The 23,279-nt window shown below is 44.3% G+C and overlaps 1 protein-coding gene across 2 annotated transcripts in view; it reads right to left on the bottom strand.

Annotated features, from left to right (window-relative positions):
- LOC142016722 (TGF-beta receptor type-2-like) overlaps positions 1-23,279 on the bottom strand; it is an 87,409-nt gene that overhangs the window by 56,420 nt on the left and 7,710 nt on the right. Inside the window, exon 1 of one of the 2 annotated variants that reach the window (XM_075000893.1) lies at positions 9,346-9,475. The exons of the other annotated variant lie outside the window; for it this stretch is intronic. Within the exon in view, the coding sequence (XP_074856994.1) occupies positions 9,346-9,397 (52 nt within the window). The 5' untranslated portion in view covers positions 9,398-9,475. Of the gene's footprint in view, positions 1-9,345; positions 9,476-23,279 lie in introns of those variants that run through there. 2 annotated transcript variants of the gene reach the window in all.

Below are 23,279 nucleotides of genomic sequence, written 5' to 3' on the forward strand. Positions count from 1 at the left end.
GTGACATTGTTGGGAGCAGAGCTTGCAATGGTGCGTGCGAGATCTGTGAGTACTCACAAGTGTGATCTTCTGAAAGGCAAACAGCTAGCCACAGTCGACAGTAAGAACTGATGCTGTCTATGCTAAGTAGAAGTACCTTTTGAAGAACTTGAAGCACACCAGTGATGGGGCTTTTGGATTCTTGCTGGAGATCAGTGAGTTAATCTTCTTCTTCTTCTGTACAGAGGCAGGCAGGATTGTTGCCCCTAATAACTGCTTTTGATGCAAACAGAGGAGCGAGATGGTGACCATTTAGAGATCATTCCAAGCCATGGACACTAATTTTTATCCCAGTTCCCATCAAGCTAGCTTGCTGAGTTATACTTAAAAGTGCAGTATGGGTACGTTTTCTTTTATGAAGATATGGAATGTTGCTCATCTCCCAAAATATGGCAATCCACACTGGGGTGCATTCATTTTATTCCTGATTACAATACAAATACATAAGGACCAGACTGAAAGCAAACTACGTGACGATGAAGAACCATCGCTGCCAGGAGGGAGAAAAAATATCTTCAGAGAAACAAACTAAATAAATGGTGGAGCTTCCTGCAGCTTACTAAGATCTATGTAAGTCATGGTAGGCAATAGATGTTGGGATTACATCTGAATACAGGAATTCTTGAAATATGCTTTTTCATTCTTATTTTTCATCTGAGGATTAAACACATCTTGGACTTTCTCTTTGATAAGACACTGATAAATGTTTATGTATCATTACTAGAGTGATCTGGACATTTTTGATGAAAGAATGACCTGTATTAAGTGCATATTTGATCATTTTTAATTTTTCTTCCGTTTTTGATTATCCAAAACAAAAAAAAGGAGGAGCTTGATTTTTATTTTCATGAAAATTTGTGAAAATACATAAAATATTTTTACAAAAATGACAAACTTCATTTTTTCTTTATTTTTTCCCCACAGGAAAAAAAAATCCCAAACAACTCTAGCAGTGCCCATCCTGTGTCAGATCTAGCCTTCGGTCAAGACCCTTGTTCCCCTTTCTGATTGTGTTGCACTACTCAAGGAACACAAAATAGCTGGAAAGGCAAGGGGAATTTCTGAGTGTCATAAAGCTAACATAACTGCTTCCTGCCCACAATTAAGGGGAATTCTGCAAGCATCAGGGCGCGTGGGCAAATTGTACTTCAGCAATTGGAACAACGCTAGGGAAGCATTTCTCTTGAAGTAATTTAGAGCAGCCTAAGGCCTGCTCTTACTTATATGAAGGGCTGAAACACTCTGTATCTGGTTCCAATATGAGGAGGAGAGAAACAGAACATAAAGATGAGTTAGAACCACCTACCCATGTCCCTATTAGTTCTTGAGTCAGTCATAACCTAGTTGGATCCATGAGTCTGGTCAAGTATTTTCAGAATTTTTCTTAGTCTTCAGAAGCATTGAATAGGTTTCTATTCCTTTTCTTTGCTTACCTGAGAGCAGTTATTGTGACCTAGCTCACATACAGATGTTATGAAAAGACTGAATCAGGTTTCCTTTACAAAGAAGCAAAAGCTCCTCATAGAACTAACTGTATTTCTCCCACAAGGAGACAAAACTAATTATGGGCAGAAATCATTGATTGGACCGTTAATCCATTATCAGACTGAATCAAAACTCACTGAAAGTTTTGATGGTGCTACTTTGTTCTCGATCATTTCTGGCTATTAATGTAGTAGGAAAAAAATATATCAAATCCTAATGAGAACAACATCTCCATTTAGAAAAAAAAAATCACATGTGCCCAAAACAAAACAACCTCTAGTCTTTTACCCCTTTATTCACTGGACAGGGCACATCATATGAATGGAGGAGTCAAGAATCCCTAAGCAACTCCTCTACGATGAACTCTCCCAGGGCAAAAGGAATCAAGGTTGGCCTCACAAGAGGTATAAAGACCGCATGACGGCCAACATTGCTCATGCTGGTTTCAAACCAGATCAGCTAGAGCAGCATGCAAAAGACCGAACAGGCTGGCGTGCTCTCGTACGACACACGTATGACAACTTTGAAGAGCAGCGACGCGTACGCCTCATTGATGCTTGTGAGAGGAAGAAAGCAACAGCAGCGGCCGCACCAACATAGCCAAGACAATTCCCTTGCCCCCCCGTGAATGCCTATGCCGTTCACAGCTTGGACTCCTCAGCCACATGCGAGTCTACAACCGATGAGCTTGTGCAGGCTCAAGACATCATCGTCAGACACAACGGACTACCTATATATATAGTAAAATGTGTGCTGGTTTGTCTTTAATCTCTGACATTTAAAAAAAATCCACAAATAGCCATTTGAATCCCTCTTTTGTGCCTTAGCATGCATAGAGTACCCCTCCCCATCTACTTTGTTCAAAGTAGTGGTCAAAATGGGCCAGTACAAATGGATATATGTAGCGGTCAGTCTGAGGCAGGGGATACTACTAAATATATTAATGTATTATCATGCTAATTCTTAGAGGTAGGTCTCCTGTTTTACAAAAGTGGCTCCTCTCCGCAGCTCCACCAGTAACCTGAGGTCCACTCAGTTTCAGCATTAAAATGAGTCACTACTGGGAACAGATGAGGTTATTCTTCACAACATGATTATACCTTTCTTGTCTTGTGTGTGTTTTGGTCTGTTCACCCTCCTCATGTTCCTCTGCAGATCTGTGGGAAAGGGTTGCCATATAAACTTGCAGCAGTGAATCCAGGACAGAAATTGTTTCCAAAGCCTGACTGGAACACTGGTTTGGGCTCCAACTGCTTTAGAAACAAGACTCCCTCCTCTTCAGAAAGCAGCCTGAGAGGAGCCTGGAATAGGTCACCAGAGATCTCTGAACAAATAGTAGGGATGTTTCTGTGACAGCTTTGGAGAGGACTGGGGTAATTTATGAATACTTTATCTTCCATATATCTGGTTGCTTGTAAGAGGGTTTGCCACATGAAAATGTGGGGTTCATTCAAGAAGAGGCTGGCTGCATGTAGATAGGAAAGAGAACAATGGCTTCAGCTAATCAAACAGTTCCCAACACTGGAGGTACAGGGTAAGCACCATCGCTCTAAAATTCCATCACTGACACCGCCCTGAGATCACCAGATTGTTCTCAGTTTAACCGGCCCTTTTTATTCTACTGCTCAAAGCACTTCAGCTGGATTTTAAAAGATGGTACCTCACAAGGACAGGGGAATGAGACTCAAGGGACAGAATGAGGCATAAACCCCCAGACATTAGAGGTCTGGAGCAAGATAGACATTCTTGTAGACATTTTGTGGCTTCACAATCTTCTCCTATGCCACTTTTGACCTTGCTGTTAAGATTAAACAATACTTTGTTTTAGGAAGGCTGTTTTGGGTCTTTGTAATCCAGACTCCAGAAGGAAAGATCCTCAGGTTCCAAAGCCCAGGTGGTCTTTGGGTAAACCAAACTAATCCACAGAGCATAGAAGCTTAGGGAGAGTTTAAGAATGGGAGAATCACAAGATTATATTCCAAGAGAGGTAAAGGCCCAAGGCCTGAGGGGATGCAAGAGAGCAGAAGAGGGGTTGTAAGTTCAGCTACTCTTGTAACCATGACAGTTTCTCTAAAGGGAACAAGCAGTCTGGTAACACCTCGGAGACTAACAAATGTTGTTAGGTCATGATCTTTCATGGGTAAAACCCACCTCATTTTTGCCTCTTGCAAATGTATAGAAAGCCCTCCAGGGTGGGATGCCCACCTCCTGTAGCTTTGAGCTGATGAAGTGTGCTTAACTCTACTTTTAAACTTACGGACTGACACCGCTACCCTTTGAGACGTTTCTGAAAAGGGAGGCAGTCTGAAAGGCTGAGGCTAAATGGCAATGAAGCTGAGAGAATCAGAAGGGGGCATTGTAGGCAGAGCCAGAGCTCCTGGTTTATTCTCTGCAAGTACCAGCCCTTGCTGCTGACACAATTAACCTCAGATCCCTGTTTAGCACTTGCGAGAACTTCAGAGTCCAAGAGAGGAGAGCCTCTTCCTGCAATACACGGGCTGTCTGAGCCTGCCTTTTCCAGAATACTGAACCCTTTGTCAGATGAACAGATTCCACATGTGGATGGAGATAGCCTCCTGCTACTGTTTAGAGTAGGCTTTCTCACCTCACCCTCGCAGCGACACAGTGTGGTTGGGAGAACACTGTGCATCTAGCCTCCTGCCCCATTACTGGAGTCTTTTAGCCTCATCCACAAGCAGGCCAATTCTGAGCACTTACGACTGAATGCTTCCATGCCATTGAATAGACAGCATTCTTAGCTAATGTTTAATGTGCATTAGAGTTAGTTTTGCATAAGGGAGCTCCAGCCGGTGGGGTGACTGGGGTCAGGCTGTGTTTTGGAAGGATGTTACAATGTTAGCCTCCAATATCCCAATGCAGTAAAGGCATTCAGCCTTTTTTTACAATAATTTATGTTTAATTGCGTACTCCTTGTGAGGTTACACAAAGCTCTCCAGGGTGGGCTGCCCAGCTCCTGTAGCTTTCCCTTGTTCATGTGTGCATCTTATTCACAGATCCCATTAGTAGAAGTGGGGTACTCTGCATTTCTCTGCAAATGAGGAGGGCAGGACTAAAGGGCGCACTCAGGTGTACCAACTGCTTTGCCAACTGGTGACCTGCCACATCTTCCTAGAAACCACCTTCCCAAGGTGCCAACAGCTCCAAAACTCTTGCTAAAACCTGCTACACCCCTGACAGTGCCCTAACGTGGAGCTAAGAGAGTGGATGACCGGCGCTGGAGGTCTTATGCTTTGATCATCAGCGACGTAGTTTAAAATGTTAATGTTTGTGCTGACAGCGTTCGGTTCAGAGTTAACACCTTATTGGGATGGTTAGGAGCAATCCACCTGTCTCTCGGAGGGCCTATTTCAAGCTCTCAGCAGCTGCAGGTAGGTTTCATTGCGGTCAGTAGAGTTATGCCAGTTTTACACTAGTTTTAAGTGAGAATAGCGACGGGTCCAGGGAGTTTCCTCTCCCGTGTACGGATTATTCCTATTTAAGGGGCAATGTTGTTCTAAATTACATTAAACCCTCCATTTAATGGATTAATAGTGGGGGAAGGTGTCCGTTATGCCCAAAAGTCCATTAAATGTGAGGGTTTACTGCCCCCAGGCTCTCCCAGCCCTCATCCCCTCCAAAATCCCTCAAGAAAAAAATACAAAACCCCTGCCATGCACCAAAGCCACCACTGGATGAGCCCCCAGACCCTGCCCTGGCTCAGCTCCTGCTACACGGCTGGGACCGCCCATCACCGCACGTGGCTGGAGGTGCCCACCATGCACTGCAGGGAAATAACTAACTGGTTTAGTCACATCTGTGTGCATTCACCACCACCGCCACTGGAGCCACCATGCGTTTCTCTCACCAGGGGTGTGGCACTTATAGAGTGCAGTCTGCGGCAGTGGTAGGTCCCCTCCACCCCCTTTTTTTTTGGCAGGGGGAGGGGATTTCAGATTTTATGGACTACAGTGGACTTCAGGAACAACGGGGGGACGTCCATAGTTCCTGAAGGCCACTAAATGGGGGGTCGATAAAATTGAGGGTTTGCAGTATTAAAATTAGAGGTACACACAATTAAAATGACCAAAAAAGTGTTACATGAACGCACTGGGGTCTATACCGGTATTTAGAATCAGAAAACTGAGTTAGGGAAATTGTTATCTGTGACCCCCCCCATAGAAAGGCTACTCTACAGAAACAGGGTTAAGCAGAAGAATAAAGAATCTTGAAAGTGCCTATCAGATGAGACAACACTGAGAGTCACCAAATATAATTATGACAATAAGTCATAGAACTGCTAAGAATCAAGAATTTCGATTGGAATCCGGCCCCTTCCAATAGTGTTTATGGATGAAAATAAAGTATAAATTCTTATGCTGTTGTATGTCAAACAACTGATGTGAGTTCACTAAAAAAATGGAACTGACTCAATATTAGAAACAAGATACTTTTGGAATCTCAGGGGCAGAATTGTGAATTATGCTTGGTATTGTTCATAGCAAAGGTGTTCAAAATATTACCTTGCACTTGAATCATGGGGCTGGGGAGAGAGAGAAGGCAGAGGTACTCTTCCAAGCTCCAGACACAAAAATGAGCTCTGCCCACAAGACAACACCCATTATCTATGGTGCAGATATTCCCAGTCTGAGCACACATGCTCTTCTGGAACTCTTGGTCTCAGTTTGCCATAGGTGAGATCCAAGTACACGTTTGAGCTCAGCATGGCTTTCTTCTGCTGAAGCTCACAACCCTGCTGGACTTCTTGAGCTTGAATCCCTTCTGAAGTGCTCAGATGTCCGATTGCAAAAGCACACAGATGTCACTACACCAGTGAGTTATTTCCAAGAACATGTGCATAGATTTTTAAGACCAGAAGGAACTATTATGATAAACTATTCCCACCTCCTGAATAACACAGGCATTAGAATTTCTCCCAGTCGTTCCTCCATCAAGCCCATAACTTTTGGTTGAACTACAGTACATCTTGTAGAAAGAGATCCAGTCTTGATTTAAGTAATCAAAAGATTCCCCCACAACCCAGGTAAGTTGTTCCAATGGGTAAGTCCCCTCCCATCAAAAAAATCTGCACTTTATTTTTCTGTGAATTTGTCTACTTTCAGTTTCTAGCCGTGGATTTTATTACGGCTTCCTGCTGGGTTAAAGAGCTCTCTACTATCAGAAATTTTCTCTCCATTACAGACTGGTGAAGTCACCACTTAACTGTCTCTTGGTAAATAGATTTACTTTCTTTAGCCTCTCTATGTAAGGCAGTTCTTTAGACCTCAAATCATTCTCGTAACTCTTTTCTGAGCCCTTTCCACTCTGTCATTGTTCCTTTAAAAATCTGGATTCCAGCACTGGACACAATCTGAATTCCATGTGCAAAAGGATTCCTAGGTTTCCAGAACAATGAAGTTTAGTATCAAATTTTGCTGGCATGCCACTGAGAAGTTTCCTGTCTTCACATTCAGCTTTTAAAAATACTGCTTCTCAAAAAGCAGCCACAACAAGGAAAAGATGTTAAGGGTAATCTTGTTTTAGCAGAATCTTGTGTATCTTTGTATAACTTGCTACAGAGAATTATGGAACTCTTCTATTAAATTCTTAAAGTACATCAAATTACAGTCCTCACTTTCATCACATATAGATGAAAATATTCAGTTACTTTGAGTGACCATTCAGACATTTGACTGACACAAGTAATATGAAAAAGACTGTTAGAAGCTGATAATGCACTAAATATGGTTCTTAACAGCATCAGGGTAAATCCACAGTAATGTCTCTGAAGTGGACTACATAATCTTTTGACATCTCTTCAGGCCTCACATTTCTATTATTTTGTGATGCTAAAGACTGAAATTCATGGGATTACTCTGGTGTACCTGACGGGTAATCCAGACCATTTTCTTTATTAGATGATTAAGGATGTGCCATTTATACTGAGGAGTAACTTTTCAGCTGCCACCAAACAGATAATCCAGATACCCTTTTACAATTAATCAACGTTTTTTGGAATTTGTCATTGTAGGGTTGATTATATACACATTTTAAAGTATTTTGGTAATTTAGACTGGGAATTCCAAAGGAGCCAAATGGCTTTAGGTGCCAATTCTGATAAACAACATTGGTATTTAGGCACTAGTTTCTTTAAAACTCCTTTGAAAAATCTCAGCATTATGGTACAGCTGATCTTAACAGTATGCATCATAGAATGGATGTAGCACTTTTAAAATAGTATTGTTGAACTAATTCCAGTAAAAGGGATTCTGGCATTTTATTCACTGAGCCACTATAAATTTAAACATTCAAAATTAATTGAATAACATTCACTCTGTTGACATATCAGCCACTTAACCTTTCAGATTAATTTAGTAATGCTAATATATTTTGGTTTGACTCTTTTCAGATTAAAAAAAATTGCTCTTTAAAAAGGAAAACTATGAATTAAATAACTTTAAGATTGGGCATTTCTTTAGGATAATTAGTGGTTTCCTTTCTTACCACAAATAATCCAATGGTCTGATTAAAATAATACCTTGTTGCACTTCAGTTAGTTCTGCTAAGAACCTGATTTATTTTAGCACTCATTTTCCAGTGTATCACCCTGTCCCATATGCATTCATAGCAATAGTTAGGGTGTTATTTACCAGATTATTGTTAGTATCAAAAGTGAAATTTTGTGCAATTCTTTGAAAAATCTTACTTTAACTATATTGACTCTCTATGATTTATTAGGTTGCAATGATGTCATATTTGTCAGAATACACAAGTCTATCTATCTATCTATCTATCCCATTCCCTTTTCTGTAGACAGTAGGACCCACTGAAAGGGAATTTGGAGATAGATTCCCATGTCCACTTTACTTGGATGTGAACAAAGTGAAATGAAGATCCCAGAATTTCACTGAATTGAGCAAAGAGCAATTCCAGTAAGAATGAAACTTACACACTGAGCAAAACTAATCTGTATTTAAGATTTCACAATAAGAAAGTTCCACTGTCTCTGCAAATATGTAAATATACTCTCTATATAGATGTGTATGTATACATATGTATAGGAGCTATGTATATGGAGAGACATGTATATGTTCTTACTGGACGTATATATAACACCCATTCACATACAGCTCTATTCCTCACCATGAAACCCAACATTAAGATTTAAATAAGGAAATTTAGAGCATAAAGTGGTATACTTTTAAATCCTGGTTTAGGACGTTTATCTGCAGTATTGGGAGTGTAATAGAAACTCAACCAGCATATGTATTACAAAGAAATCTTTACGTAAGTGCTGGAATGATTTGCTGAATAGCCAGATGTTGCTACAGGAACTCCCCACCCCCTTTCTTTAATAGTTTGATTAATCCTGCACATAAAACTGGGGTTGATTAAAAAAAAAAATTTTTTTTACGCTGCAAACATCTCAGCATCTGGCCGCTGCCGAAGATAAATCTTTCAGCAGCATGCCTTGGTTGTTTTCATTCTATTCTACTAAAATAAAATCTTCCAGCAAGTAACACTGGCCTATATATATTTTTGTACTGTAAACACTGACATCTCTGAGCAGCTCAGAGACTGCATGCAGAAACTTACATTCAAGTCAAATGTTTACCATTTGTAGGAAGAGAAATACATAGCTGCTTATCAAGCCAGTGTTACTGTTAGAATATTGTACCAAAATCTCAGCTGTCTCAAACCCTCCACCTAATAGCCATTAGGGTAGAAATCAATGCTTGTCCATCTGCTAGAGGAAGGAAAAAATAAATTAACTCACGAATATACTGCTTAACATTGCCTACCAGAACCATTTTTTCTACTCACAGAAGTATAGCAGCAGTAGAGAAATCAGACCCAGCCTCTTCCAGTAACCCATTTTCTGGATTCTGCCAGCAACTGGAAAAACAGCTTCACAGTGTTGATCAATTCATCCTCCACCAGTGCAGGCAGTCTGTGATTATTTTGCTCCCACCCCAAACTCCCAGGCTTGTGAGCCTCCTAGCTAAACTTGCAGGGAAGGCGGATCCAGCTGTTTCAAATCCAGCTGTGTGTGGGGTCCGCCCAGGAACTGGAGTTTATGAACAAACTAAGCTCGACTTTCTCCTCTGACTATATACAAATATGGGAGTGGGGGAGCATGAGGGAAGAACTCTGGCTCTTGAGAGCAGAGTTTGATTGTCTGATGACAACATTCAGCTGCCTCAAACTCTGTATTGTCCAAGGATCCTTGAAGAGCACCTTACATTTATTGCAGGCACCTAATCGAAATGTTATGTTTACTACCACACACATCTTTCATTAGAATAAAACCCGACCTGCAACAGTTCAGAACACTGAGAAACTGTTAATTTACCATTTTTCTTACCTTAGCTCTACTTTTGTCAAGACATTTGTAAAATCACCCAGAATCGCAGAACCATAGGGCTGGAAGGGACCTCAGGAGGTCATCTAGTCCAGCCCCCTGCTTCAAGCAGAATCAACCCCCACTAAGTTATCCCAGCCAGAGCCTTGTCAAGCTGGGACTTAAAAACCTCAAGGGATGGAGAATCCACCACCTCTCTAGGCAACGCATTCTAATACTTCACCACCCTCCTGGGGAAGTAATTTTTCCTAATATCTAACCTATATCTCTCCCTCTTCAACTTCAGACCATTACTTCTTGTTCTGACACCTCTGAGAACAGTTTCTCACCCTTCTCTTTAGAGGTCCTCTTCAGGAAGTTGAAGGCTGCTATTAAATCACTCCTCAGTCTTCTCTTCTGTAAACTAAACAAGCCCATATCCCTCAGCCTGTCCTCATAGGTCTTGTGCTCCAGCCCCTTAATCATTTTTGTTGCCCTCTGCTGAACCTGGTCTAGCAAATCCACATCCTTTTTATACTGGGGGACCCAAAACTGGACACAATATTCCAGATGTGGCCTCCCTAGTGCAGAATAGAGGGGAATAACTACATCTCTAGATCTGCTCGAAATGCTCCTCCTAATGCACCCTAGTGTGCCATTAGCTTTCTTGGCTACAAGGATACACTGTTTACTCATATCCAGCCTTTCATCCACCATAACCCCTAGGTCCCTTTCCACTGTACTGCTGCTGAGCCAGTCGGTCTTTCAACACGCTTACTTGTAGGATTCAGGACAACATGCCTACCAAAAAACACACGTCCTAACTTTAAGCGTAAAAAAGTTCCATTGGTTCAACGGGACGTAAGTATACACTTTCATATACTTAATTATATACTTTATATGGAAGGAAATAGTGAGAGAGACATCAGACACCAAAGGGCGCTGAGCCCACGTTTATTGATGATGATGGTGATGATGATATACTTTATGAGCATATGTGCGTTCCAGAATCCAAAACAAAAATAATATTGCTTCATGTTTAAACAGCATTTTTATTTCCCAAGATCTCAAACTGTTTTTGGTGGTTTAACAGGCAATATTCTTCCCACTTTACAGATGGCAAAACTCTGGTATCTAGAAAAGAACTGGCTTGACCAATTTACTAACGCTGGCAGTCTGGGAGAAAAATGGGACTAAAACTCCAATTTCCTGATACACACAAAAAGATATTCCATACCTGAAACAAACTGCTCTTCAACTATACTAAAGGAGTGACTGGTGAAATTTACCATGGCAGAGAAGGAAGGTGGCATCCATTCTTTTACAGCCCAAAAATTACTCTAAACTGGGGCTAATGCTCTGCATCCTTTGATGGGTGATACAGCCATAAATTTAAGGATGTATATATACATAGTACTGTTTATACATGCTGTAATGTAATTATTTTACAATTACCCATTTTACAGCTCATTATACTGTGTCTCTGTATGTTGGTGTGAAGATATACATCAGCTGGAGTTTAGCTTCAATAAGCAACGAAGACTTGTGTCCTTATACCTATCTTCACATTCAAGGCCCATCACAGCCTATCCCTACCAAAACGGTACGTTTTGTGCTATGTGCAAAAGCTGGACAGTGGTTGAGCTGCGGCTGTGCAGAGATCATTAGATGTCATGATGACCAATAGTGTCTCCTTGTTTCCTTGTATTCTCCCATCTCTCTGTATCCATGTACAGTAAACCCTCGATTTACGAAGGGGTGTCCATTAATGCTGAAAGTCTGTTATATCCGACTGGTTCCACTGTATGATGATGCACTGACCTTCCCACCCAATTACTCACTCCTGCCCTCTGCCCCGCTTCTTTTCCCCTCCCAGCCTCCTGCCCCATTCTTTCCCTCAAACCTCCACTTCCTCCTGCCAATTGCCAGGAGAGGAGCTGAATGCCAGCCTGGCTCCTTCCACCTCCTGCAGCTCTCAGCTCTGCAGCGCCTCTAGGCCCCGGCTCCGAGCTGCCCTTGCAAAGGTAGAGCATGGCCACTCCCAGCCTGCCAGCAGGCAGCAGCCTCCAGCACCACGGCTGCTGCTTGGCGCCATTGCAGGCAGCCGCGGCCAGGTGCCAACATGTTCCATGCACACAGGCCTGGGGGCAGGGGAAGCTCCTACACCCCGCCACAGCCCTTCCCCCACACCGGCTTCTGCTGCAGCTGCAGCAGTGGCCCCTCCAGCCCCAGCACCCCCAGCCATTCCAGCAGCTCCTCTAGCCCCGGCGGCGGCTCTGGTGAGTCTCCGGCATGTACTGGGGGGGCAGAGGGGTCTGGCAGACAACGTCCATTATTTCCAAAGTCCATTGTATCAGGGGCCATTAAACCGAGGGTTTACTGTATTGTTAGCTCCACAGGGTGGGGACTGTTCTGTTGTTCTGTGTTTGTACACCACTGAGCTAGCACCACAGGGTCTGGGTGAATGACTGGGACTTGTAAGTGCTCTGATGATACAAATAAATAGTCTTGAACGCCATCTACATATAAACTGCACACAAAATGTTATACGGGTTCATTTATATATTCTTTACAGCTAGAGAGGTAAATAACAAATACAGTTGTCCCTCCAGTTATGTGAGGGCTGTGCTCCCACGCATTCTTGCGTAACTTGAATTTTGCTTAACTTGGGGCGGCTTTTTTCCCCAGTGGAACGCATGTTCTGCAGCCAGGGAAGCAGCAGGAGTACCTGGAGCTCCTTGCGCAAGGTAAGTCCTGGGGTTGTGGGGGGCAGCTGGGGAGAGTTAAGCCTGGGGTGGGTTAGGGCTGCAGGGGGGCAGAGAGTAGAAGTGAGCTGGGCCTGCACAGCCATGCGGGGTCGGGGTGTGTGTGAGCTGGAGCGGCATGAGAGTTTGAACCAGGCCCAGGCGTGGGGTTTGAACCAGGGCTGTGTGGGGTGGGGTGGTGGAATTGAACTGAGGCCACGTGGGGCTGGGCGGGGGTTGAGCCGGGCCTGTGGGGAGTGGGCTTTTGCAAGTTTTGTGTTAATGTGGGTTAAGCGCAACTTGAAATCGCACATTTTGAGGGATTACTGTACAACAGAAAGGAAGAGAGCTGCTAAGGGAGGAAAAATGGGAGCTCTGAAAAGAGATGGAACTCCAGTGAGGTATAACAAGGCCATTCTAGACAGCAGGAACTGCAGAGGAGAATTCTCTGGGATTGACAGTGATGAAAGTGACCAGAGGTGGAGATGAAGAAAAAAGGCCACGCTGGATAAGCAGAGAGATGTGGAAGAGACAGGGAGGCAAAGTTTATGATGCAACAGGAGTTAGCTTCTGAAGGACTGCCTAACTTAGCAGAATGTGTATTGCTTATAGTGTCTGTGGGTCTTGCTTTGAATTCTGCAGAAGCCCTGGTGACAGAAGCAAAAATTATTCTCCAGCTCTTGAAATCTTTAAACCAGGATTGGATGTCTTTCCATGAGATATGCTGCAGTAGCCCAACCAGAAGTTGTGGCTTTCATTCAGGAATTGCTGGGTGAAATTGTATGGGCTGTGTTATGCAGGAAGATAGACCAGATAACCATAATGGTCTCTTTTGGCCTTAAAATCTGTGCAATTAGGAGGGAAGTTTTGAACCAGAGGCTGAAATGTTTAGAATTCTTTGCTAGAAGTGGCATCTTAATATGTAGAGCTCTACAACAATGGAGAACTTTATCAGGAAATACAAACTAGAGAATATGATCCTTCCTAAAAGTAAACTGAGTCAGATTATCTGCAGCTATAAATTCATATCATTGTGATAATATCCAGCTATGCTAATATATGCTGATATATAATAGTTCTGCTGATTTATGCTAGCTGAGATTCTGGCCCCGTATGTCTGAGGATAAGCTAAAGGTTTAAAAAGCTTTTAAAAAAGAATTATTGTCACACAGTCTGTTTATCGAGGGAGCCTTTGAGCACCTCTCTGACTCCCTCTTCTTTCACAATTAGTACAGTTCACAAGGGGTATGACCAATTACTGTATGGTCCTTGTGTTAGAAGGCTTGAATATTGTGTGTTTTTTGAGTGTGTGTAAGTCAGAGGCAGGCTTTTCTTGGAAATGGCACTGCTTATTTATGATAGATGTTAAATCTCTTTAAAACCAGGAAGACTCTCCTGTGGAGAAGGAAAACTTGGAGAGAAACAAAGTCCCCAGCAGGAGCCCAACAGAACTTTAAACACTGGTGGACACTGACAAGACAAGGTCACTATACAGTCAGTAGCTCTTGAGTACAGTCAAATTGAAGTAATGGATTTTTTTAATGATCAGAAGCTGGAAAAACTAGTGATAGGCCTGAACAGAAGGCCTAGATCAAAGTACCCCCAAAGTACAGTAATGTTTGAAATCTGAACCTGCAAGTGAATCCAAATGATCCCTAACTTTTTATGAGACAAAACAAATCCTGCTGTGAATGCTACTATGCTTAGGAGTATTCCAAGCCAAGATCCAGATTTTACAGTTTTAGCTCATCTGAAAACTAAAAATAGGAGCTAGCTGGAACATTAAAGGGCAACAGCTCGGAATACAAGCAAATGCATAACACTATGGCCACACAGTATAATTTTAGGAAAAGATGCCTGGGTCACATTCACCCACCTGAGCTGGACACAGAGGCAAGAAGGGAGGTGATCCTGGATGAAGAGCAGCAGGTTCTCCTGTGGGATGGCATCTTTCAGATCAAGTTGGGGTTCTGTTATAACCCTGCTGATGCAGGTTGTCTGGAAGATGTGCTGACTCAAAGCACCATCCAGCTAGCTTGGTCTAGCCTCTGGGCATGTCCTTCCAGCTTTCCAATGCTGCTTTAGCCAGATCTTTTCTAGCTCTTTGTGCTATTGAGCTTCTTTATAGGCAAACTTCCCACTCCTGGGGTCCCCACCCTGCATTGCCAGTGTATGTGACCTTGATCTGTTTTCAGACTTTGTAGTGTAATACGCTTAGATGAAATCCTCTAATAACCTACATTTTACATTTGTATCTGCTGAACTGTTGCTATTTGTTGTCAATAAGGGCTTGTGTACACAGCATGATAGCGCATGGCAAGGCTGTTAGCTGCAGCCACACACATGTGAGTCGGTGCCAAGTTGGCGTACTGTAGGTTCCCACCCTGGTTTGCTGTGGCACTTGCTCACTGTGTAGACAAGCAACATTTTTTCTCTCTATTTTTCAGATGAGGAAACCAATTAGGTTACTCTCCCAAGGACATGGGGGAAATTGGTTTCAGAGCCAGGCTTATTGCTCAGTACTTTTTTTGGCTTGCTGCACAAACCACTAGATCAGGCCTCTGTCTAACCTGGCTGAGGGTTGAAATCCTCACTTAATTTTCAGAACTTAGGCAAGGACAAAAAAGCTGGCTCAGTGAGTAGCATCTTCAGGATTTGGCCCAAAGCGCTTTAATTTATATTCCATGGCTTTGTTTCTGTGATGGAACACAATGAACTTTGGAACAAATCACTGGGGAGGACGAGACTTTTTATAAATTGTTGACTTGTTTATGTCTTTTGGTGTAAACTCCCCTCTTCTTGTAGAAGAGGTCTGGACAACCTCATAACTCAGGACATACTGAAGGCTGAATTGAAAGCTTGGTCAGAACAATTGCTGCAGGATAAATTCAAATTGCATTGTGGGAGTAGTATTTTCTAAGTTCTCACTTAAAGGCTGAAACACATTTTACTGGAGAGCCAGCACTGGAATTCAGCCACTTGAAACAATGCATTGTGTGCTTAAACAAAGGGCCAGATGCAGCCCTGAGTTCCACTGGTAGAACTAAAGAAGCTGGCAATAAAAAAAAAATGCCATAGGAAGAGGTTGCGGAAAAAGAAAGTGGTTTCACTCTCCCCGCCAGCAGAGGGAAGAACCACCCCAAAGGATAGTACAGTACTTCCTGGGCAGAACAGCTGTGAGATATGGTAGCAGGAGCTCCCTGTGGTAAACCTGTGAATAGCCAGATGACAACACCACTGGCCTTTTCTTAGTGTGACTCACCCTTCCTCCCCCAGTACAGAGAAAATCACCTGGCACAGAAGGATGTAATTGGCACCTCGTTGGGTCTGCCAGAGTAAATCCAGCACCAAGTGTGTAATTTTAAAGTAGTCAAGTCCCTTCAATGGCTGATTATTCAATAATAAAGCAGAGTGGAATCTTGTCTTAGCCTCTCCTACTGAGCGTCCACTCAACAACCACCTTCTATGATGATAATTTCCTAGTGAGACAGCTAGTGTGAGCTGCAGGATCAGAAATGACAGCTGGACAAATGACAAACTGGGCTTCACACTACCTCCATTGTGCCAAGCTCATCATCAGAAGCAAGCTCCCCACAGACTAACGCACACCAACTCACAGCAGGACTGCACCCTGCCAAAACAAGCCCGCAGCCATATTGCCATGGTTACAATAATCAGTACTCTCCATAAACATCTTTCAAGCTGCATAGGTCCTGCAAGTGCCTATCGCAACATGGGGTAGCTTATCTAGGCTACGTCTACACGTGCACCCAACTTCGAAATAGCTTATTTCGATGAATAACGTCTACACGTCCTCCAGGGCTGGCAACGTCGATGTTCAACTTCGACGTTGCTCAGCCCAACATCGAAATAGGCACAGCGAGGGAACGTCTACACGCCAAAGTAGCACACATCGAAATAAGGGAGCCAGGCACAGCTGCAGACAGGGTCACGGGGCGGACTCAACAGCAAGTCGCTCCCTTAAAGGGCCCCTCCCAGACACACTTTCATTAAACAGTGCAAGATACACAGAGCCAACAACTAGTTGCAGACCCTGTATATGCAGCACGGACCCCCAGCTGCAGCAGCAGCAGCCAGAAGCCCTGGGCTAAGGGCTGCTGCCCACGGTGACCACAGAGCCCCGCAAGGGCTGGAGAGAGAGTATCTCTCAACCCCCCAGCTGATGGCCGCCATGGAGGACCCCGCTATTTCGATGTTGCGGGACGCGGATCGTCTACACGTCCCTACTTCGATGTTGAACGTCGAAGTAGGGCGCTATTCCCATCCGCTCATGGGGTTAGCGACTTCGACGTCTCGCCGCCTAACGTCGATTTCAACTTCGAAATAGCGCCCAACACGTGTAGACGTGACGGGCGCTATTTCGAAGTTACTGCCGCTACTTCGAAGTAGCGTGCACGTGTAGACGCAGCCCTAATGTGCTAAATGCCCCAAACATGGGGGTGAAACCAGACAACACTACCAGTGCCTTTTTTGAAACAAAAAAAAACCAGGAACTGGCTCCCTGTCTCCCCTCCCCTCCCCAGTGGGGTTCCATGGCTGGGGCTGCCAGCAGCCAGCAAGGTCTCTGGTCCCTGGGCTGTGCTCCTGCTGGTGGTGGGGGCTCCAGCTACAGCCCATGCTGCTGTGGGGCTGGCGAGGGCTCCAGCTGCCCCAAGGCTGGGAACCAGCTGGGGTGTAGAGCCCAGCTGGCAGCCCCAGCCACAGGAACGCTGGCTGGGGAGTATGCGGTAACCCACACCCCCTGTTGCTGGGAGCTGGCTGGGGCTCACAGCCCCGCCGGCAGCCCCAGTTGTGGGCTCCCTGGCTGTGGAAGAGCATTGATGCAGAGATGCCCGTACTCTGTACTGGCACATATCACCCCCAAAAAAGCCCTGAGCACTACACAGCAAAATTATAAATAATAAAACCACCACCATCAGTGTGAGAACACTTTTCATGGAGCAGCTGCTCCATACCTGACCTCTTAGTCATTGTTCTCATTAGAAATGGGCGCAACACCTTCCAAAGGTGACGCTGGATCTTAAATCCATAATTCTGCTAGACACCAAAAACTAGGGCCTTAGCAGAAATGTTGGTTTTATGGATCATGATGTCAATTTATAAAACACTGGTGACCTCCCTTATTGCTGAAGAAGCTCTGTGATTGTTGAACACTTGTCCCTTTCACGAAGAGAAGGTTGTCCAATAAATAATATTACTTCACCTATTTTGTGTGTCGGAAGTGGAATGAACAACATGGGGGCCGTATTCATTTCAGCAGTTCTCAGTGAGTGGGTTTGAACCCCAAAGCAGGTCATGATCCCCTTTGAATGGGTCATGAAGGCTGGTATTAGGCTTGCTAAAACTCAGATCTTCAGCCTGGGTGGTGGGGCTCCGGCTTTTGCTTTGGCAGGAGCTGGGTGGGCTCTGGATTTGGTCTCCCCTCCTGGGGGGTTGTGTAGCAATTTCTGTTTTCAGAAGGGGCTTACGATGCAGTGACGTTGGAGAACCCCCGTTCTGGTCTGTTCTAGACAGCTTCTTATACTGCACTCATCACAGCAGCAGCTCAGCACCTTCTAAGAGCGTGTAGAGTCCAGGGTGTTCGTTTATTTTTTCATCCTGTGACATCAGTGGCCTTTGTGCGTGAGGAACAGAGGTGAATGTAAGGACGTGCACCACTTTGGCAAGAGCCAGCTGGGGCGTTCCCGAGCGGGTGTATGTGGTACGCTCTCCCAGCCAGGCTCCCGCTGCAGGCTGGTGCTGGCAGCTCTGTGTGCACAGCTAGATGAGGCAAGCAGGTGTGAAAGAGGCCAGAAGGGTGTGCCCTTTAGGGAGGTGCGTCTGCTGCCAGCTGGGCTCCTGGTGCTTCTGTGCCTGGCCTGTGGCCCCTCCCTCATTGCGTAGTGCACACGCAGCCCATGGCACGCACTGCTGCCAGTGGCCCCTGGAAAGAAGCCAGGGGAAAAGAGCAGCCAGCTGGGGGCAGTCTCTTGCATTGCCACAAGTTTCTCTGCAGCTGGCCCACAGCTCCCTGGTGGCAGCACAGTGGACAGGAGGAGTGGACAGGGACCTGTGCACCAGCCAGGTAAGGTAACTGCCCCGCACCCTATTCAATACACATACACCCCAGCACTCTGCCCTGCATCTCCCCACACTCACTCCCAATCCCCTCCCCTGCAGATACATTTTTTATACGTACTGTCATCATGCAACCCCATGCCCTGAGCCGCACCACCTCCAAGGGGGGTATGCGATAGGACAGAACCTGTAAGAAAGTTGTTACTTTCTCCCTGGGGGGATTTGGCCCTAGGAATACGCTCCATGAGGTTATTCGTTATGGAGAAGTAGTTCCTAAGAATTGTCCACGCTGTCATTTTACTGTGCTGTAATTTTTCTCACTCAGGCTATGTCTACACAGCAGTATGACTTTGAAATAAGCTATACCAGAAGAGATTTTCCAGACCAGTTTATTGTGAAATAATGCTGCTGCACACAAAATGTGTTTTGAAATAGCCCTCCGCAATTTTGAAATAGAGAATCTGCACACAACTGAGCCTATTTCAAAATAGAGCCATTGGCCACACTGTGGCTTATTTCGAAATAGGCTCTGTTTCCTGTCTACACAGCCCCTATTTCAAAATACCTATTAGGCACTATTCCTTGTACAAGCAAGGATCGGTTCTAGGGCCAGTACTGTTCAACATTTCTATTAATGACCTGGATGATTGCACCCTCAGCAAATTAGCAGATGACACTAAGGTCAGGAGTGAGGTAGATACATTTGAGGCTAGGGATAGGGTCCAGAGTGACCTAGACAATTTGGAGGATTGGGCCAAAAGAAATCTGATGAGGTTCAACAAGGAGAAGTGCAGATTCCTGCACTTGGGATGGAAGAATCCCAAGCACTCTTGCAGGCTGGGAACCAACTGGCTACATAGCAGTGCACCAGAAAAGGACCTGGGGATTACAGTAGATGAGAGGTTGGATATGAGTCAACAGGGTGCCCTTGTAGCCAAGAAGGCTAACAGCATATTGGGGTGCATTAGGAGAAGCATTACCAGTAGATCTGGAGAAGTTATTATTCCCCTCTACTCAGCTTTGGTGAGGCCACACCTGGAGTATTGCATCCAGTTCTGGGTTCCCCAGTATAGAAAGGATGTGGATGCATTGGACAGGGTTCAGTGGCCGGGGGGCAGGGGAAGGTAACAAAAATTTTTAGGGGCTGGTGCACATGACCTATGAGGAGATGCTGAGGGATTTGGTCTTGTTTAGTTTGCAAATGAGAAGAGTGAGGGGCGATTTGATAGCAGTGTTCAACTTCCTGAAAGGGGGCGCTAAAGCGGATGGAGCGAGAGAGACTGTTCTCAGTGGTGACAGCTGGCAGAACAAGGAGCAATGGTCTGAAGTTAGAGGGAGAGGTATAGGTTGGATATTTGGAAAAACTGTTCCACCAGGAGGGCGGTGAAGGACTGGAATGTGTTACCTAGAGCGCTGGTGGAATCTCCATCACTAGAGGTTTTTAAGTCCTGGCTTGACGTAGTCCTGGCTGGGATGATTTAGTTGGGGGTGATCCAGCTTTAGGCAAGCAGCTGGACTAGCTGACCTCCCAAGGGCCTTTCCAGCCCTAGAATTCTATGATTCTGTGGCTGTGGCCACACTAGCCCCTCATTTCAGAGGTGCTATGGTAATGAGGCACTTTGGAATATGCTGATGAGGTGCTTCCAGGAATATGCAGCAGCTCATTAACATAATGGTGGCCATGCGTGCTTTGAAACAGCCAGTTCTAAATGCACGCCACCTGTGTAGCCGGGGGCCTTTCAAAATGGCCTCCTGATTTCGAAAGCCCCTTCTTCCCATTTGGTTTTGGGAAGAGGGGGGCTTTTGAAATCAGGTGAGTCATTTCGAAAGGCCCCCAGCTACATGGGTGGAGTGTGTTTCAAAACTGGCAGTTTCTAAGCGTGTGTGCCCACCGTTATGCTAATGAGGCACTGCATATTCCTGGAAGCACCTCATTAGCATATTCAAAAGTGCCTCATTACCATAGCGCCTCTGAAATGAGCGGCTAGTGTGGCCACAGCCTCTGAGGTTTACCTATTTCAAGATAAGTTGACGACTATTTTGAAATTGTTTGGAAATAGCAGTTGTGTTGTGTAAATGCGAGCAAAGTTATTTCAAAATAACGTCCATTATTTCAAAATAATTTTGCTGTGTAGACATACCTTCAGGAAGTGAAAACACCCACCCTCCCATGGAGCACAGCAAGTTACAGTGCTGTAAAGCACAATGGAAACAGATTGACAGCACTGGGACAGTGCTTTTAGCTACTGCCTTCATGGAGCTCTTTCCCAGTGCGGGTGCAAGACCACACTGCTGTGTTAAAGCACTGCTGTGGCTATGTTTTAAACTTAGAAATGTAGGTAAAGCCCTAAATGTAGACCTTCAGGCTGGTGGGCTGAGCAAAAGGGCTACTGGAGTCCCCCCAGGAACATGGTCCTTTTGGAAGCAATACTTCGAGTGGTGATATGTTAAAATCCTTTCTCTCCCTGATCCACCTGACGATTGTTCGAGACACTGCCTCTAAGTTCTGATTGATCTGGAAGTTAATACAAATCCCAGCATCCCTGTAGGTTGTTGATATGTTTGCATCTTACAAACAAAGATGCCAGCCCTGCTGGTGTTACTCAGGCAAACCCATGCTGATGAGAATGGACGCTTTGCCCAATTACCAATGCAGGATCAGGTCCAGCAGTCTGACCCAGCTTTTGTTCATAAGGGTATTTGTTCTGGTCTTGTGCTACATGTCCTCAATATCTGTTGAGTGCAGTGGGAGTTGGGAGCAATCAGCATCCACCAGGATAAATTTCCCTCATTTATACTCTACTTTTGTATTAACACTCATGTTGCGGTGTTCCTGGTGCCTGCCACTTTGTTACAGAACTCATGCAAATGTGAGAAGGAGCTTAGTTTTTATATGGGTTCCCTGCTATCATCTATGAGAACACTCCAACTTTTGCTGGGTTTTGTCATTTTCATTCTCTTGGTGCAGCCTATTGAGCATCTGCTGTGGTGCCATTTAAATGGTCAAATTACATATGAAGAATAGTTGTGTGCTGTTTATTCCAATGATTCCTTCTCAAGGCTAAACTTTCTAATTTTTGTATGTGATGCTGTTTTTTGCACCGCCTCACCTCTTTCCCCTTAGTTCTGAACCCACCTCACCTCACATACCTTTTGTTCTCATTGCCAAAAAGATTTATTGCATTGCTTCTTACGTACCCCTACCTGATGACTGACACCTCTCGGAGGTGCACAGCATTACATTCTCCTATGTTGCTCTGCTTATTATTTTCCTCTGTAGGATTTTCCCTGTCGTAGACCTTTGACAGTTCACTGAAGATGCACAAAGCCTAAATTAGGGCACATTTTGTGCCACTAGATTGTTTCGAATATTTTTTTTTCTGTTCACCATTTTTTCCTGTTCCTGTTTACCTTTTTCCAATAAATAGTCTCAGAGAGGCAGCCATGTTAGTTTGTAGCTTCACAAAATACAAGTAGTTCTAAAGCATCTTAAAGACTAACAAATATACTTATTAGGTAATGAGCTTTCATGGGTAAGACTCATTTCTTCTTTGGGTTTTTCTCGCTTACTCCTCTTTGCTGCTTTTTGGACAGCTTTCAGCAAAGCTTTGTTTGTGCCACTGGTGATCTCTTCTGTCTTCTTTCAAAATCCTGCATTGCTTTTGGCTCTCTAGCTGGTATTTATGGGCCCAGTTTTGCTCTTTCTGAAAACAGTGGCAAAACTCCCATTGAGTTCAAAGTGAGTGGGACAAAGTGAGTTCAAAGTGACTTGGTCCCTTCTTTTCTCTGAAAGGCTTCCAGAGCTTCTCTAGTTATTTTCTTTTTATGAGTTTCTGCTTCCCGGTCTGGGTGCTTAGCTTGAATTTTGCTTTTACTGCTATCTTTATGGCTCCTTCCCATAGTTAGTCAATTCATATACAAACGCACGCATGATGCTCTTGGGCTGATCTGTGGTGAAGGATTTCTTTTTTTGGTCTTATTAGGCTTGCTCCTTTGCTCTTTTCACTTGCATGTTTTCAGGCTAAAGGAAGCGTCAAGGATTTATTTTATTGTTTATTAAGTGGCAATTTCCCAACAGTGAGTCTTCCCACTAGTGTCTCTTAAGAACCATACATTGCTGCCTTGTTTATCATTATAACAAACATCGGTGACAAGCATACACACAACAGTCTTCAGTGGGGCTCAAACATAGTCCCTCCAGCGGCACAAGGACAAGCCACTACCACCAGGAACTAAAAAGCATCAATTTTATTAGCATGTGGCAGGGTTTATGGGGCAGGGAGCCAAGACCAATTTCACTGAGCCAATATATTGTATCATCATTATACATTATTATTATTTTTTTTGTATGGTGGTTCATGGATCAGGGCCCCATCGAATTAGGTGCTATACAAACACATATGTCTTATCTTTGGAAACAAGAATTGCCAGTTAATTATTTTTATGCTTTAGTTACTGACTGTACAAATATTATTAGGCTATGCAGAAAGCATGGCTGTTATTTTTCCTTTTCTTAATTTCTCAGCAATAGAATACTGGAATTAAAAGGCAATCTTCCTTGTTTCATTCTAAATGTGCATAAAAAGGCCCCTTAA

This window comes from Carettochelys insculpta, chromosome 8, assembly GCF_033958435.1.
Source record: "Carettochelys insculpta isolate YL-2023 chromosome 8, ASM3395843v1, whole genome shotgun sequence".
NCBI classification, from domain to species: Eukaryota; Metazoa; Chordata; order Testudines; family Carettochelyidae; genus Carettochelys; species Carettochelys insculpta.